The sequence below is a fragment of the Lathamus discolor genome, chromosome 2 (assembly GCF_037157495.1).
Source record: "Lathamus discolor isolate bLatDis1 chromosome 2, bLatDis1.hap1, whole genome shotgun sequence".
Taxonomy (NCBI): Eukaryota; Metazoa; Chordata; class Aves; order Psittaciformes; family Psittacidae; genus Lathamus; species Lathamus discolor.
Window position 1 is genome coordinate 5,395,989 of NC_088885.1, and position 15,488 is coordinate 5,411,476.

At 42.9% G+C, this 15,488-nt stretch overlaps 2 protein-coding genes across 5 annotated transcripts in view; one reads left to right on the plus strand and one right to left on the minus strand.

Moving 5' to 3' along the window:
- Positions 1 to 1,651, plus strand: part of ACAD11 (acyl-CoA dehydrogenase family member 11) — a 32,126-nt gene extending 30,475 nt beyond the window's left edge. For both annotated transcript variants that reach the window (XM_065665568.1, XM_065665567.1), the window contains exons 19-20: positions 336 to 445; positions 846 to 1,651. In XM_065665568.1, coding sequence (XP_065521640.1) covers positions 336 to 445; positions 846 to 960 — 225 coding nt within the window. In that variant the 3' untranslated portion in view covers positions 961 to 1,651. The remainder of the gene's footprint in view (positions 1 to 335; positions 446 to 845) is intronic.
- Positions 1,496 to 15,488, minus strand: part of DNAJC13 (DnaJ heat shock protein family (Hsp40) member C13) — a 54,842-nt gene continuing 40,849 nt past the window's right edge. For all 3 annotated transcript variants that reach the window (XM_065665564.1, XM_065665561.1, XM_065665563.1), the window contains 16 exons: positions 14,715 to 14,882; positions 14,035 to 14,148; positions 13,592 to 13,708; positions 12,867 to 13,044; positions 11,743 to 11,834; positions 11,299 to 11,398; positions 10,808 to 10,882; positions 10,532 to 10,644; positions 9,955 to 10,124; positions 9,570 to 9,612; positions 8,541 to 8,714; positions 7,359 to 7,538; positions 6,962 to 7,102; positions 6,374 to 6,517; positions 5,577 to 5,676; positions 1,496 to 2,350 (listed from right to left, as the gene is read on the minus strand). In XM_065665564.1, coding sequence (XP_065521636.1) covers positions 2,253 to 2,350; positions 5,577 to 5,676; positions 6,374 to 6,517; positions 6,962 to 7,102; positions 7,359 to 7,538; positions 8,541 to 8,714; positions 9,570 to 9,612; positions 9,955 to 10,124; positions 10,532 to 10,644; positions 10,808 to 10,882; positions 11,299 to 11,398; positions 11,743 to 11,834; positions 12,867 to 13,044; positions 13,592 to 13,708; positions 14,035 to 14,148; positions 14,715 to 14,882 — 2,007 coding nt within the window. In that variant the 3' untranslated portion in view covers positions 1,496 to 2,252. The remainder of the gene's footprint in view (positions 2,351 to 5,576; positions 5,677 to 6,373; positions 6,518 to 6,961; positions 7,103 to 7,358; positions 7,539 to 8,540; positions 8,715 to 9,569; positions 9,613 to 9,954; positions 10,125 to 10,531; positions 10,645 to 10,807; positions 10,883 to 11,298; positions 11,399 to 11,742; positions 11,835 to 12,866; positions 13,045 to 13,591; positions 13,709 to 14,034; positions 14,149 to 14,714; positions 14,883 to 15,488) is intronic.

Here is a 15,488-nt window from a genome sequence, read left to right on the forward strand (position 1 = left end):
AGCATAGCGTAACTTTGTGTTGAAAATAGACAAGTCTTGAGCTGTGCTTTTGATTGGCACAAGCTTGGAAAGTGTTATCAGTTAAAAACTCTGGGCTCCATCTGATGAAGTTGTTAAAAGTTAAAGAAGCTCAAGTATTTCTTCCCTGTCTCAACACAAGAGGTTTGGGTGACTGGAAACAGTTCTACCTTACCCAGGTAAGCCCTCATCCAAGCCCAGGGAGAGGAACAGGCTGCAAGCTGCCAATCTCACTAGAAGGGTTAGGTAAGCATTTTCATTTCATTATGAAACTCTTCTGATAATGACTGATAATGTAGGTTCTCTTCTAACTCCAGGTAGCCATGACCAAAGTGGTTGTCCCTCGAGCTGTGCTTAAAGTGATTGACTGTGCAATCCAAGTGTATGGGGGAGCAGGAGTTTCGCAGGATTTTCCTTTGGCTTTTATGTGAGTAAAGACAGCCTCAGCTGTAGATTCTGAGCATTCCTTTTAAAATCATTTTATAACCCATTTCAGCTCAGATAGCCTGAAATAATGGTCTTTATGCCTTAAAGCTAGAAAAAGCTCAAGCCATTTGGTTTTACTATTCCACTGCAATTGCAGTGCTTTACCTTACCTAAAATAGTTCATTGCAGCACAGAGGGCCTGTTCCTAAAGCTTTGAGGAAAAGCAAACCTTCCCTTTTTCCATCCCACGTATCTCAGGCCTGGCAGGCAGATTCTGCTGCATTATCTCCTCTGTGATCACCTTTTCAAAGAGGTTATTGTCACAAGGCTATTGTCACAAGGCTGGCTGGAGCAAACAGTGCTGAGTGCTCCTGCTCCCCTAACCCAGCTCTCCCCCACAGGTTTGCCTACATCCGGACCTTGCGCCTGGCAGACGGGCCCGATGAGGTTCATCTCTCGACCATCGCAAGGTGGGAACTGCTTGAGCAGTCCAAGAAGCTAGCAGCAAAAATCTAACGTCAGCACAAAGCACCTTGCTGGCAGGAAGGGCTCCGGAAGGATGTTGTTCAGTGCAATATAGTGTTGTTTAAGGTAAAATTGAATATAGCAACTTGGTTCTACCTTATAGAATCAGAATGGATGGGGCTGGAAAGGACCTTAAGAACACCCAGTTCATACCCCCTGCCATGGGCAGGGATGCCTTGAAGCAATACACATTCTCTCACTCTTTACTTGCATTTTACACTTACGAATCAGGGGCTTGCTTTTAAAACCTTGCAGAGTGCCTTAGAAAACCCAGCCACACTGGTATTTACAACACTAAATTAAATCTATTTTCTAACAGCCCTAAAGTTTCCTTCTTTGCTCTGAGCCAAAGCCTTCTTTATCCTGTTAGTGTAGGCAAAGCAGTTTTAACTCAGCAGTTTCACCCCATGTAGTTTATTGCAAGCTGGGTAATGGCCAGGAGCCCTGTTTAGCCATACTCAAGTTCAAGGCTCTGACCGCTCTTGTTTCCCACACCTTCAAAGAACAGCTTTGTAAGGCCACCACCTTTTCTCTCATTAACAAGGCTCTTAATTCCCTTTATTTTAAAATTTTCTGTACATATGAATGATCTGTATAATGTACACTCAATATAGAAAGTTTTTATATACTGGATAATGTATAGAACATTTCACAATTACACTAATTTCTTACATAACGTCAACTTTAAGGTTGGTTTTTTGCTGAAGCTCTGTCAATTTGGTCAAGCCAGTTATACATACGAATGTCTAATGCTGTCTGATCTCAGGAAGAAGAGAATGTTAATGATTAAGGACATCAGTGAACCGGTGCAGGGACAAACCCTTTGCAAGTCATGTTCAATGGGAGTGATCATGTCAGACTGGGAAGAGGAGGGGATGCCCTTTTAGTGGGGGTCGGTGAGGTCAAAGTGATTTTAGCCCAATTCCTCTAGACTGTAGCTCAACTCCAGTCGTGCTAATTCATAAAATATAAAAACTAGGAAAGTTTGATTCACAGTCTTGTAAACAAATAGAAAGGAACAAAATGTGCTTACGTACAACAAGAAAAAAACTTCTTGTGTACCCATTTCAGCTGATCCACAGAGTGCTTCCTTGTGGTACAGTGTGACAGAATCACTGACTTTTCCCTAAAAAAAGAAGAACCAAACAAGTCTTAGAAAAAGGAATAACACTGTCATAAACACTTGGAAAAGGCAGTAAGTTCACTTCAGAGCATTGGAGGAAAGTGCTGTTCCTCATCACTGGCCACGCTGCCTTTGCCTCTTTCACACGGGTCTGCAGTCCTTAGCTGCCATCTCCCACTTCGTTGTCTACCGGGGGTGGTACGTGGGGCATTACAGATGCTGTCGTCCCTGCAGTGAGGTAACCAGCGACTCCAGGGCCTTTTGGGAGGAAAACACAGCACTGGTGAGGAACCTTGAACCCAAAGAGCAACTGAGCAGCTTTATCCCCTCTGGTACCACTCAAACACATCATTTAAGTCAACCAGATGCCTTAAACAAGAACATGTCAGAGTTTCCATTTAGATTCTTTGGAATCTGGGAATAGCAGGAATTCCAGCTAACTCAGCCCACCAGGTGAACTAGCCTGTGGAGGCCGTTCTCAGACTTGCTCAGCATTGTTTATTCTGATGTGCCAAATGAGTTCCAGGAGACCCCCAAGCACTTTCCATCCCACCTGCACCTTGGATGTGGCACTGAGGAGGGGGTGCCTGGCCTTTGCTAATGGGAGGATCCACTGCAGGAGCGAGGTGAGTTTGGGCGAGCATCCCACCACTGCTTCAGCACTGCAGGGGGGTCCCAGTGTGTAGTTAAAGGAAGTGCAGAGGGCTGCCTTGTGCTTTAGGCACCTCTTAGTGCCTCTGGCTAGGAAGAGGAACAGCATTCTTGGGATACACAAACTGTATCAGAGATACAGAACTCCTCACCATCAGCACATCTTGATGTCAATAACTGGAGGGGTGGGCAGTTTTGCACTGCAGACAAAGCCCATCTCCACTGAAGCTTAAGAGTTTAAAGTGTACTTGTATAGAGACCTCAAAACACAACCAGAACTGCTGCTGCAGCAGGAGGTGTTCCAACAGCAGCTCTTAGCAGATTAACGACTGTAATAAACTGCCAACCCACAACATGCTCCTGCATCGATACAGTGATCAACTTGGTGTTAGACCTTCAGCCCGCTCTGCTGATCTTCAGCAGGGTAAGTTCTGCTGCATCCTTAATGCTCCCCCCTTAAGTCAACCTCACTGAGTTCCCCCAGATTTGCTACCCCTTCATGCCCCAGCCTCCCTCCTCACACCACAGCCTGGAGCCAGAACATGAGTGGTGTTTGTCTTCTGGCAAACAGTCCTCCACTTCTCCTGCAAGCAAGAGAGCAAAGCAAATAGTCTGTGGTAACAAAAGCTGTCAGGCTTCACAAGGGACTTCTCTTTGCCAGCCCAGCAGCAGCACCTGCCCAAGGCCAGTCCCACTTCTACAATGTCCTGCTGCAAACATTCCACTAGTTCTTTTGTCTCTCAAGCTTTTCCACCACAGAGGATTCCTAACATACTTCACAAGTTCAGTAGTACCAGTGAGTATCAGCCACTGCAGTTGTTAGTTTTATGCTCCTGTGTGTTGAAGGTGGCATGTTTATCAGTGCTCTGCAGTTTGGGCCCACACATTTGTTACGGTTTTGACATGCATCTACAACTTGGAGTGCAGCAAGTGCGTTTGCAAGATGGTATCTACCTGCTTTAGAGAGCTACACAGAAGTGAGCAAGCTGCCTGGCAGAGCAGATCTAAAGCCCACTTCTCAGGTGAAGGGGACTGCTGCCAGTTAGAAGGGAAGGAGAAGAGACACCTGAGGGAAGAGAAGCAAGGGAAGTTTCAAGGGAAGTGCAAATAGCAAAGCAATTTGAAGCAAGACATAAGGCAGAATATAAGATAAAGCAGGTTAAAAATAAAGCTTGTAGTTTGGTTTCCATCAAATACAGCTTATAGTTTAGTTTCCATCTATACTTGGCATTTCTACAGCATCTTCATTCTACATTTGCAAGCACTTATATATTGGGCAATTGAAATGCAGCAGAGGCCTTAAGGAACTGGACAGCTGTATTACCCCCTGTCTCAAGCCTGACAATGCCTGGTAGAGTTTCAGTTCTTGGCCAGTAATCCACCAGCATTGACTTCACATTTCTCAGTACAGTATTTATGAGATACCAATGAAATTCAGCTCCAAGTGAATCAAGTGTTCTTTGTCAAAGCAGCATTAAATGGTCCAATAAACACAAAGCTCCTGTTCAGAGCTGAAGTGCTGAGTCTTTCCTGTATGGAAAGTCTTGCCATATACCTGCTCTCAAAATACTAACCATCGCTTCTAGAACATCTAAAGCCTGACTTGAAAGGTTCTTGCTTCATTTTCAGAAGACACACACAAGAAAACCTTCCACGTCTTTGTGGCCATCTGATGTGTACCTTGTTAACTCAGTCACACTCAAAAGCTTTACTAAGATTCCTACACTGGGTTAGAGAAAAAGTTCCATGTGGCACAGGGGAGTGTTCATATTGTCACAAAGGCCTTGAAAACCTCACGTGGGAGCCTAGACTTGTAAGACTGAACATCAGCTGCTGAGGAGTCAGACATTTGTACCATGCACTGCTTTAGACAAAGCTTGCTACGATGTCATTACACAAAGTATTTTCAGATACAGCAGCAACTCTGTGACAGCAAAGTTCTGGACTGTGATACAGCAGAATACAGTCAAAGATGTGTCTGTCAAGTGCTGCATGTGAATAAAGGGAGAACCAGAATTTGATTTGCTATGACTTTACTGTCCCAGGATTATGTCCACCCAGTGCAAGTCCCAGCAAGGACATTCACAGCAGTTGCCATCCTTTGTGGGTACACAGTACGCAGCACAGCTACAATGCTCTTCTGCACTGTTTAGGACACAGTGGGACTGAGGTGACAGCTCAGGCTTGGTGGTGCCATCACAGGCTTGGTGGCAGCAGCAGGGCACTCCAGAGTGCACCACAGATGCATTCAGGCCACAAGCTCTGTGTACAGGTACGAGGCTGTCCCCAACAGAGGGGCCCTGCCAGTGCTCCGAGTCTGACTGGAACATGGGCTCACACCTGAGCTGTTCGCTTTCAAACTGCTCCAACACTACTGCTACAGACCTACCACGAACACACCCTGATTCACGTGGCACAGTTCAAACAGTCTCAGTGATTCTGGGCAAAGTTCACTCCTCCCCAAAACCTTGGAAAACATCATGCTCTACAACTCAGACTGATCCTGAGAAAGCCTGGAAAGATACTGTCATCCATTAGTTCTGATCACACCTCTGCTTTATCACTACAAGGTAGTGGCAAGACTTGACAGTGTCCAGACTCCACTGCACTGATATTTTATACGTAGGTACAGCAAAGACACTGCAGAAAATACATTCTCAACCACAAAAGTTTGGCTTTTGATAAGTGTTTAAAAAACTTACTGTACTCTTACAGCACTGAGTGTTCAGGCCACATGATGGCTCTAGATCCTGAGGATAAACTGTATCTCCAGAGTCAATGACAAGTAACAGTTCAGTAGGATGCAGGACATAAATAGGGAAGGGTTACTAACCTGTGAGGTATCCTGCTGTTTGTGTCTCAGAAATGAACAAGTCATGTTTCTGATCCTTGAAGGCACTCCACACAGAAGAACGAGACAAGATTTCATTTACCTACAGTTGTTGAAGAGATTAGCAAGATGAGCGAGTGACATTTGTAATGTTCCAGGGGAACAAACCCATTCTCTAGAGCCAAACCATTGCACAGGTATTGCACAGCAGTTCAGGCTACAGTGTGGAACCTCACAGTTCCAAGGAGACTGTATCAGCTGTTTTTTCCCTGTGAATTGTGCAGCTGAGCTTCACGAGCCTCCTGGCATTATGTGAAGTCATTTAGTTGCTTGACTTTCTTCTCCATTCCCCAGTTCAGGTGACAAGGAAAAGCAAACCCTGCAAGCAGCCACCTGCCATGAATCTAGAGCTGACCTACGACAGGATGTTTCCTGTACTACAGCAAGATAGGGACAGCCTGGAGGAAAACCCCATCCCCAGTTTCCCTCCTACTGATAAAGCTTTCAACACAAGGGTAAGAGAAAGGCACCAAGAACTAGCACAGCTACTGGGACAGATTTTACCTGCTTCAGTATACATCCCTAACACTGCTGCAGTTGCTTGGGATTTGTCTTTTATTAGCACTCCTCACATGAATCAAACCAATGACTTCTTCACCAGAGATGGAGACCTTCCAACCCATAATAATTCTGTAGTTTCATGACATCAATGTTTTAGGTGGAATGATGCACATGAGAGCCAGAAGATGAAATATGAGATGCTGAGTTTGATGCTCAGTGAAGGACTGGTCAGTACTCACCTGTTCTCCATACTGCAGGCTGCGAGACATGGACTTCAGAGTTTTAACAATCTGAGCTTTTGTTGCAGCTGGGCTTTCCAGGTTCTCGAGACCAACCCCTTCAAGCAGCTTTAGAAGGTAGGGGACCAAATCTGCCTTCAGAGCCTGCACACATACCCAAAGGAGTTGTCTTAACATGGAATAGGAAGTTCCATACAGAGGTTTTACATTACTGCATTAGTGTGAACCACGAGTGCCAAGAGCTATTATCAAGTATGTACAGGAGAAAGCACAGACAGTGTCCAGCAGTTCTTCTCTGTCTAGCTGTAAGCTCAGTTGAATTAGCTGCCATTCCTCTGTTCTGCTTTCTCAGCAGACACAAGCCAACACTATTCTTATGCATTAAGGTCCACTGCTAGGGTAAGACCTTGGACAGGCCTGCATTTTGGAGAGAGGACTGACTTCCAACTTCTCCAACATGAAAAGCACGCTAGATAGATGGCTTCTGGGAAGCCTCCTGGACACTGAAGTTGAACAGTAAGTTCTTATGAACAGTTTAGATACCCGAATGTAATCACATATTTTACAATCTGACAATGTACTACTTACTTGGGCCACCAAGTCGTTTTGTTCCTTCTGAAACATTCGATTAAGTGCTTCACAGGCTACACCAACTATATCTGATCTCTTTTTCATTCCATTCATGAGAGGGCTGATGGTCTCTAGTGATGCCATTGCTCGAACACAAAGCTAAAAAGAGACAGAAACATCAAGAGTACTTTATTTTATGCTAAGCTTGATGATTGTGGCAGATATGGTCAGCCAAGGCCATCAGTTTCTCAGTGTATTTAATTCATCAGCTCCCCATCAATTAGCTGCAAGTCCCTGCTCATCTGGCACACAGTATTTATCATTACAATAAGGCCCTTCTAGGAACAGCACTAAACAATAGAAATAACTCCAGTGATGCTCTTCTCTCCCCTTGAGCACTCAGAGGATTCCTTACCTCATTGTCAGACAGTATGTGCACGACACGAATGGCACTTTTAGGAATGGCATTGTTCTTGTGATTCATAGCTTGGATTATCTTGTGAAGATGACCAAGCGGAGGAACTTGATCAGCCAGCTGAGGCTGGGCACTGAACAGGCACACAGTTGCTGTGGTAATGGTTTCTAAGGTTTCCCCCTGCAGAAGATGAGCACAAAGTGTAACTCAGCAAAGCCTCACGTATCACACCATCACCGCAATGTTCCTCACTTGCTCTGCATCACACACATTTTTTCCTCTAATGCTTTTATCACATCTCTTTACTCTGAAATTGCTAAAACAAGAAGTTCAGAATGTGATCAGCTCCAGTAGTGACAGACATTCACTAGCTTCCTGAACACACATCACACAGCAAATCCTAAGCACTATTTCCAGTAGCTAGGGAAGCCAGTGTCCGGCTGCAGCCTCTGTGTACACAGCAGCACACACGCCAACGTGCTTGCTGGAAGTGTGAAAGTGCAGATGGATGTTTAGGCTGACCACCTGAATCCTTAAAGGGTTTGCTTGCTGTATTCTGCATGCCTATACCAAGTGCTGCCCCATACTTATTACAAAGATGCCCATTATATTCAATATGCAAGTTGACTCCCTCTCTGCAAGACTATGGATACATCTGGACAGCATTTAAAACACAGTTTTTAGTAATATCATTAAGTTAGACTTGAACATTGTTCCCATTCAAACTGTAACACGTTCATTCTACTGCATTCCATTGATTGTTAGATGGCAGCCTGGTGCAGGTCACAGTTTACACCAGAATGGGAAAACAGTGTTGCAGAAGGACACGAGAAGCGTCAAGAGTTGAAAACTTCTAAGCAGGATAGAACAAGTGCTATTTGCTTAGGTTGGTCAGTCATAGGATAATTTAAGACACTTTATTAGTTAAGCCTCATCTCTATCGCAGAATAAGCCTCTAAGACCTACTGAAGCTAGTTCTTTGCCTTCAGGGACTTTAAACGCACTGACTCATGCTCAGAAGTCACCTAAATACATCTACATACTTTTATAGAGAGCCAGAAAGAAAGACCAAAAAGCACCAGGTAAGAAAGCATGAGAATCTAAGTTACTGAGATACTAAAAGACTAGAAGCTTAAAACTGCTAAATAAATCCAAAGAGCAGAATCAGAAAATCCATCTTACATGGGGGTTATTCTTCTCCAGCAGTTCCGTAAACTTTTCCAACAGTGCAATGAGAAACTCTCTTGGTTTCCGTAAAACCCAGGCCGGCTGGGCAATAAAAATCCTTAGGAAGACTCCCCCCACTGAAAGTTCACCTTCTGCCTCACCATACACCACAGCAAAGTCTTCAGGAAGCTGTTGATTGTAAAGTAGAGTTATTGGCAAGGGCATTTGTGAGAGCTGACATCATTCCTTTAACATCACAGCTCTAGGGGTAAGGGTCACTGAACTAAGTGTATTCTCCAAAACCAAGGAACACTTCATCTTGAAGGAACACGAGGTAAAGAAGCATTGAGAACAGTGCAGGCAGTACTGCTACAGTGGAACTTTCAAAGAACACAGGTAACTGTCCTAGTTCAAGAGAAATACCAGCAACAAGACTGATAAAACAGCCCTTTCCCTTCTTCTTGTGCACCTCAAGGGAAGGTTTCTCAGCATCAGCCATCAAAGCCTCCAGTTCCCACCTGCATCTAAACAGCCATCCTTGCATGTGTTTAGTTGTTTTAATGTTGAACTGTTGGCAGGAAGTCATACCAGGCCTTTCACAGATCCTGGGAAATAACTACAGACTGAAACATCTCACTGATGTACCCGACATGATAGAATGGACAGTGAGTTTTGAGACTCAGTGGCTTCCTGAACATTCACCAAGAACAAGTTTACTGCAGCAATATAACCAGTGACAGGACTTTCCCAGCAAATCCATATTCTCCTTTGCTGCTGACTTTTGGTGAGTTTTAGAATGAACTGAAGTGTCAGAAAATTCAGGCTATTACTGGCAAAGCCACTGCCAGTGCAGTGTCTGAGTTCAAGGTACCAGAAACAACAAAAGCATCAATTCAACATTAACACAGTTATGTTAGCATGGAAGTTAAGTTCCTGCTTGTACTTTAAGATAAAAGCCTGCCAGAGAGTTACATACAAGCAGATACTATCAGCTGCCTTAAAGTCTCCCTGGATGCACTCAAAGCAGAAACAGTGTACTCTTACCTTCCAGTTAGTGTCAGGGTTGTCCCTCTGAAGTTTAAAGTGCCTTCAAAAAGAAAGTACATTTAAACAAGCAGTGAAAGAAGCAGTTTTTCCTGCTTGACACCTCAATCTCCCCCCTTCTTGTGAAGCAGTTCCACTTTTTGACCCCATTTTCTCCTCGCTGTAACCCCTCCTCCCAAATCTTACAGCAGTGAGCAAATACCTGGATTGTGCACAAGCTGCACTTGCATCACTGAGTAACAGCTACAGTATACAGTGAAGAAGTTCCTTCTCACTGAAGTCTGCCTTTTACAGGCAGAACTGTCTTGACAGTTCTATAGCAACTCTGGTTTACTGCCACCGAAAGAGCCTCAGTTAAGGAAAGAGTTAGTAGGTCTCCACATACTCAAGCATCATTTCTCGAACTGTTGTTGATACTTTCTCCCTGGAGTTGTCATTCCAAATTAACTCAGGATTTTCATGAGTTCCCTCAAAGATATGAACAGCAGCTTCAGGGTTGTCTCTCATGGCATCCATGAAGACTCCAGGTAAAAACTTCATCAGTGAAATTCTAACCTAGAAATGATGAACAGAATTGATATTTAGTACACTGTAAGACACAGTAACTGACAAAACAGAGAACTCAAGGAAGTCCAAGTATCTGTAGTGCTATCATCATGCCAACTGCTAGAACACAGCGCCACCAAACAACAGTGCAATCACTTTAAATAGTGCTAGCCTCAGACTGGTGACAGGTCTCAAATCTGGGGACTTAAAGTCATTACAACTAAAAACCAAGCTACATAGAGCAGGTACAGTAAATACAACTGCTGCTAGAAGTCTGCTCACCCTTCTGAAGAAGCCAGACTGCTCTTCACATGAACGTCTCAGTCACAGAACAGGTTTTATTCTTTTGTTCTGTCTTTACAGCAAGGCAGATAACATCAGGACAAGAGTTCCAACACGACCTCTTAGATCCTTACCTTTGGACCCACCAGTTTATCTGCAGTCATTTTGGCAAAGAGCTCTGCTGTTTGGGCTCGAACCTGCGGGTGAGTCGAGTTGCAAAACATATCTAGTAAGTAGATTAAAGCACCTGTATAAAGAGATGGGAAGACATTCAGGTTTTCTGCTGGTCACAAGTAGTATGTATTCACCAATTCCACACTGATTGTTCTAAAGGGAAGAGGAGGATCTGACCACTGTATTTACTTTAAGTCCTGTGCTGCAGAGCCATTTGCTTTCAGTGAGCACTGTACCTTTTGCCATGGCCTCTTTGATTATTTTTGTGCTAGATGTCAAAGCATACAAAGTCTCAAGGACGAGCTGCCGACCTGTCAAAACCAAAAGTATTAAGAACTTTGATTAGTTAATAGTCTTTATGGCACAAAGAGGAACTAAACGGATCTTAACAGAAAGCTATATCTAAACTGCATTGAAGCTTGTGAAAATGTCAAGCTTGAGATTTCTGGCTAAACTCAGTTAAGGAATGTCCTATTGTACATTCTAGTGTGGCATTACTTCTTAATCTACCTCAACTGAGATTTACTACCTCAGTTCCTTAAGTTAGTCAGTAAATACCACACACAAACACAATGACTATGTTTCAGCTCACACATTCAAGACAACAAACAGGTTACTGAAATTCTGTTTTAGCCTAAATCTCAGTAGTAAGTTCAGCCAGCTGCATTCTAATTTCTGAGTTGGAAGCCCTTTGCCTTGCAAGACTTAAGGATTATATAGTACATACTTGAAGGTAAGGAATGCAGGAGTGCCAGTAAGTTGGCAAGAACCATTGCCTCAGCAATGTTGTTAACACATTCTTGGTTACTTGTCACTATGTTCACCACCTGTAAAAGATCACAAACACCACTTGATTATACTCCAGCTGTTAAGACACTGCCCAGAAAATGCAGTGTAGGAACCCAGCCACCTCACGGGCGAACATAGCTAGTATCTATAATGTTTATTCCCATCACCAAATTGTCTTCTCACTTCAGAGATGGGAGCAAGGACAGAGGCAAGAAACTGCCACTTGTTCCTCCAAGGAGGAACTGACACCTTGGAACCCCAGTCTTGATACTTTTTAGGTAACTAACAGTTACCCAGTCAGTTTTGTTTATGCTGATTCTGTACAGCATCCAGACAAGGGGATTTGTGGTAGTTTTTCTGGTTGGTTGGTTTGGGTTTTTACCTCCAGAGCCAACTGCTGCACCTGGCCAGCTCCATGAACACGCAGAAGGGAGAATATCAACTTAAAGTGACCAATGCATTCACACTCAGAACCTGCAAGAGACCAAGTAAGTTATTCTCTTCATGTTAGCAAAAGCATTTACTGAAAGCTGTCCCAAGACCACATTTCACTTCACAGAGGTGTTAAAGACTGCATGTGTGTATATAGTCTGCCACAGTAGTTAGAAGATCTACAGGACAGCACCTGCTAAAGGGTTAGAAAATGCTAACACTGTCTATTAATGCAGCTTCCACAAGGTCACACATCAACAGTGTTTCAAAAGCAGAGGATACTTCCTCCCTCTAAAGCCAGTGACTGAGCTAGTTCTTGGACTCCCTAGTTACCTGCATTCTTAAAAGTTATCATCAATCATCAGTACTTCTTGTGTTCAAATACACCTCCCTTTCTGATTTTCCCAGCTCAGAGCAGGGTTGCTATCTGCTGCCTTCAGGCTTATAATTGCCAAATACAGAGAACGAGTCAGAGAAGAAGTCAGAGAACGACCTAACCAGCTATTAATAGAAGCCATGACAGTAGCATGATTTGCTTTTAGAACTAACATAGTACAGTAGGAAAACATCCTAATTATGTCTCAGGCTTTTCAAGTCTGTACACTGATACCTGCTCATTAACTTTTGCTGTTATTAGCTGCCCACTCTCAAGAACATCTTTTCCTGCTTTCGTAAGGCCCTGACATGTTTTTAGGCTTTACTAGTACGCAGTACTCAGCTCAGAGAGGTTCTTCCTGAAGCAAGGAAGTTTAAAAATCAGCTAAAGATTCTTTGAAGAACTACAAAAAGTTTTATCCAAAAGGTTTAAGTCTTCCTGGCAAAAGCAGGCTAGAATTAAACCCCAATGTCTCAGAAAAGAAAATAGATAAGGCTGGGATTTCACACAAAACTAATCCATCCACTACTGATAATGTTCTCTGGGCAGAGAGGAAAAGCCTGTACGGCTTATCAAAGTGCTAGTCTGTCAGCCAGCAAAACAAGCTTCCTTCTGGCTGGAAGATAAAGACTACAGAGGTCTGCATTTTTAAGGTTCTCCACAAGAAAGCTACCAGGGAAGTTCAGTTTTAAGCCTACCTGGGTTGTGTTTTATCACGTTTCTCAGAGCCTCCAGGGCCATCTCAACTCTCCGTAACCGATCTCCATGTTGATTGGACTCGACTTTCCCCGTCTGGGTTATTGCCATTAGTGTATGAAGGTACTGTGCTTGTGAGCCTATGTAATCCAAGAGGCTTGCAGCAAATGCTTTAGGAAGCTTTAAATTAGAGATGAGAGCATTTTTAGCTGTGATGCAACAGTGTTCATACTAGAAGAAAGTGTATCCAAGTAACTTGCCCTACATTTCACAAATCCCTTCCTTCCAGACAAGCAGACAGGAAACACTTTGCTACTACAATCACTATAGTATCTGGAATATATCAACCCTATTTCAATCTAAACACAGCCTTACAAAGCTGCTGCTACTCCAACAGCACTTTTAAGGTGTGTGTTTGTCTATATATATATACACATATATGTAGACAGCAAAGCCATGAGGCACCTCCTGAAAGTACTGAATCAGAGTATCTGCAGTCCAAGCTGTTAGAGAACAGGCATTAAGACATCCAAAGCAACACGTTTTATGACAAATTTATACTTTTTTAATTTAATCTGCTCCAGAGATATTCCATAACATGCTCATCCTGTTGAAGGAAGCTGCCATAAGCCTTTGTATTTTCTCCAGTCTGTTTGTACTGACAGGTAGATAAAGAAGTAGCATTCCAAAGACTTTTTTCAGCAGGAAGGTTTTAGCTACATCTCACCTCTAGTTGGAAGGTAGGGACCTCATTGTAGACTCTAACAAAAATCTCTCCCACAATAAGTTCCTTTGCATGGTCACTGAAGACAAAGTCAGATCCATAGCTCTTGTCACAATCACCCTTTAAGCAGAGAGAAGCAACACCAGTTCAGATAGAAAACAATGTTGTCGAAAGTGTGACACTGTAGCTCAATAATGAAATAGACAGTATCTGAACAGAAAACTTACAGATTCAGCAAAATCACAAGCTCTGATTGAAACATTACAAGAAATAAATACACAAACTCTCAGGTTTTGTTTTAAGACTGCTAAATGAAGAAAGTGACTTAGGCATAGACAACAATGAACGCTTGTATTAACTATACCACTGCATTACAAGTGGACGTACCAAAACGTGAAGCAGATTTAAACAGATAGTAGTGGGATTTAAAATACAGAGTATCTTACTTTCTTAATCATGCTTTCTTGTTGAGATTCCAAAAACTCAACTAATTCAGCTCTTGTCCCATTGTTCCAGATTAAGTAGGGGTTCTCTGTGTTACTGTTAAGCATCTTCAGAGTCTAAGAAATAAGGAATTTATTCCTTAAGGATGTAACGCATTTACAAACAGTTTTCGATCACTATGCACAATAATCAGCATGTTTCATTATATTAGTTAACCACATACTAGAAAAACAGTAAGTTACTTGGTACAGCACAATGTACATTTTCATTTCTCTTTATGCTGCTTGGAGCCATGCTTAGTTCAGTTGCCCTTTTGATAGTGAGCAGCAACTATAAAGTATCTCTTTGTAGATGACTTCCTTGGTATCACTTTTAAAGAGAGAAGCTTAAGAGTTTGCTCTCTATCATCATTATATCCTTAAGCCTTGAACAATTAACTTTTGTTCCCATATTTGTTTTGCAAATATTATCCTACAGGGTACTGTTCCTGCCCATTGTGTTTGAGGCTAAACCAACTTCTTTTCCTTGCAGTTACTCCAAACGCAAAGAAAAACAAATTGCACTGCTATTCTCTGTATCAAATTGGTCTAAGAGAGTTTTGGTTGGTCTGAGAGTGTTTTAGAAGTGATCAGGTATTCCCTTCATGAATCACTAAGTTAAGTTTTGGCCAACAGATGCTTACCTCAGTAGGACTGACCACAGAGAGCTTCCTTGCAATATAGGGTGTCAGCATTCCAGCCAAGCTTTTCCTGATCGTTGGGTTTTCAGGCGTAGCTTGTTCTTCAGACAGATACCCTCCAAGGCGACTCAGGGCCAGGAGACTGAGCTTAGCAAGGCTATTTGCCACCTCCTGAAAAATACAGAGTTAAAAACCCTTAGAGCTCACTGGAGAAACATCAGAGTAGCCAGAAAGAGTTGTCCAACACTTCCACACCAGAGCAAACAATTCGTATCCTCTATTTACCTGCACCACTAATTATGCACTGATGTCTAATAAAACACTAGGTGCTGCAGAACAGCACATATAATCACTGTGTTGTGTGCAATAATAAATGACAGGAGCACTGATAAGTAAGAAAAACTGGGGCACCAAGATGAGCTGAAAACTACAGGAGCTATTTAGTGTAATAGCTGCTGACCAGTGAACAGTTCTTACTAGCATAATTAAATGCCAGCATAACAAGCCTTCTATGACAGTGATACAAAGAGGTAATAACTCCAGACTGTTCAAAGCTCATCTCATCCAGTAGCTGAGGAAGAAATGCCATACTTAGAGGTTCACAATTCAAGGAAATGGAAGTGTGAAGCTACTTTCGTAGCTGTGGGGCAAAGGGACAGTACAGTCCTAAAGTAGATATTTCAGATAAGTTCCATGGTATCAATAGAGAACACCTTCAGCTGAGCCTCAAGAAGCAAAAAAACACCAACCAAACAAAATTTTCTTCTGATTGCAGAA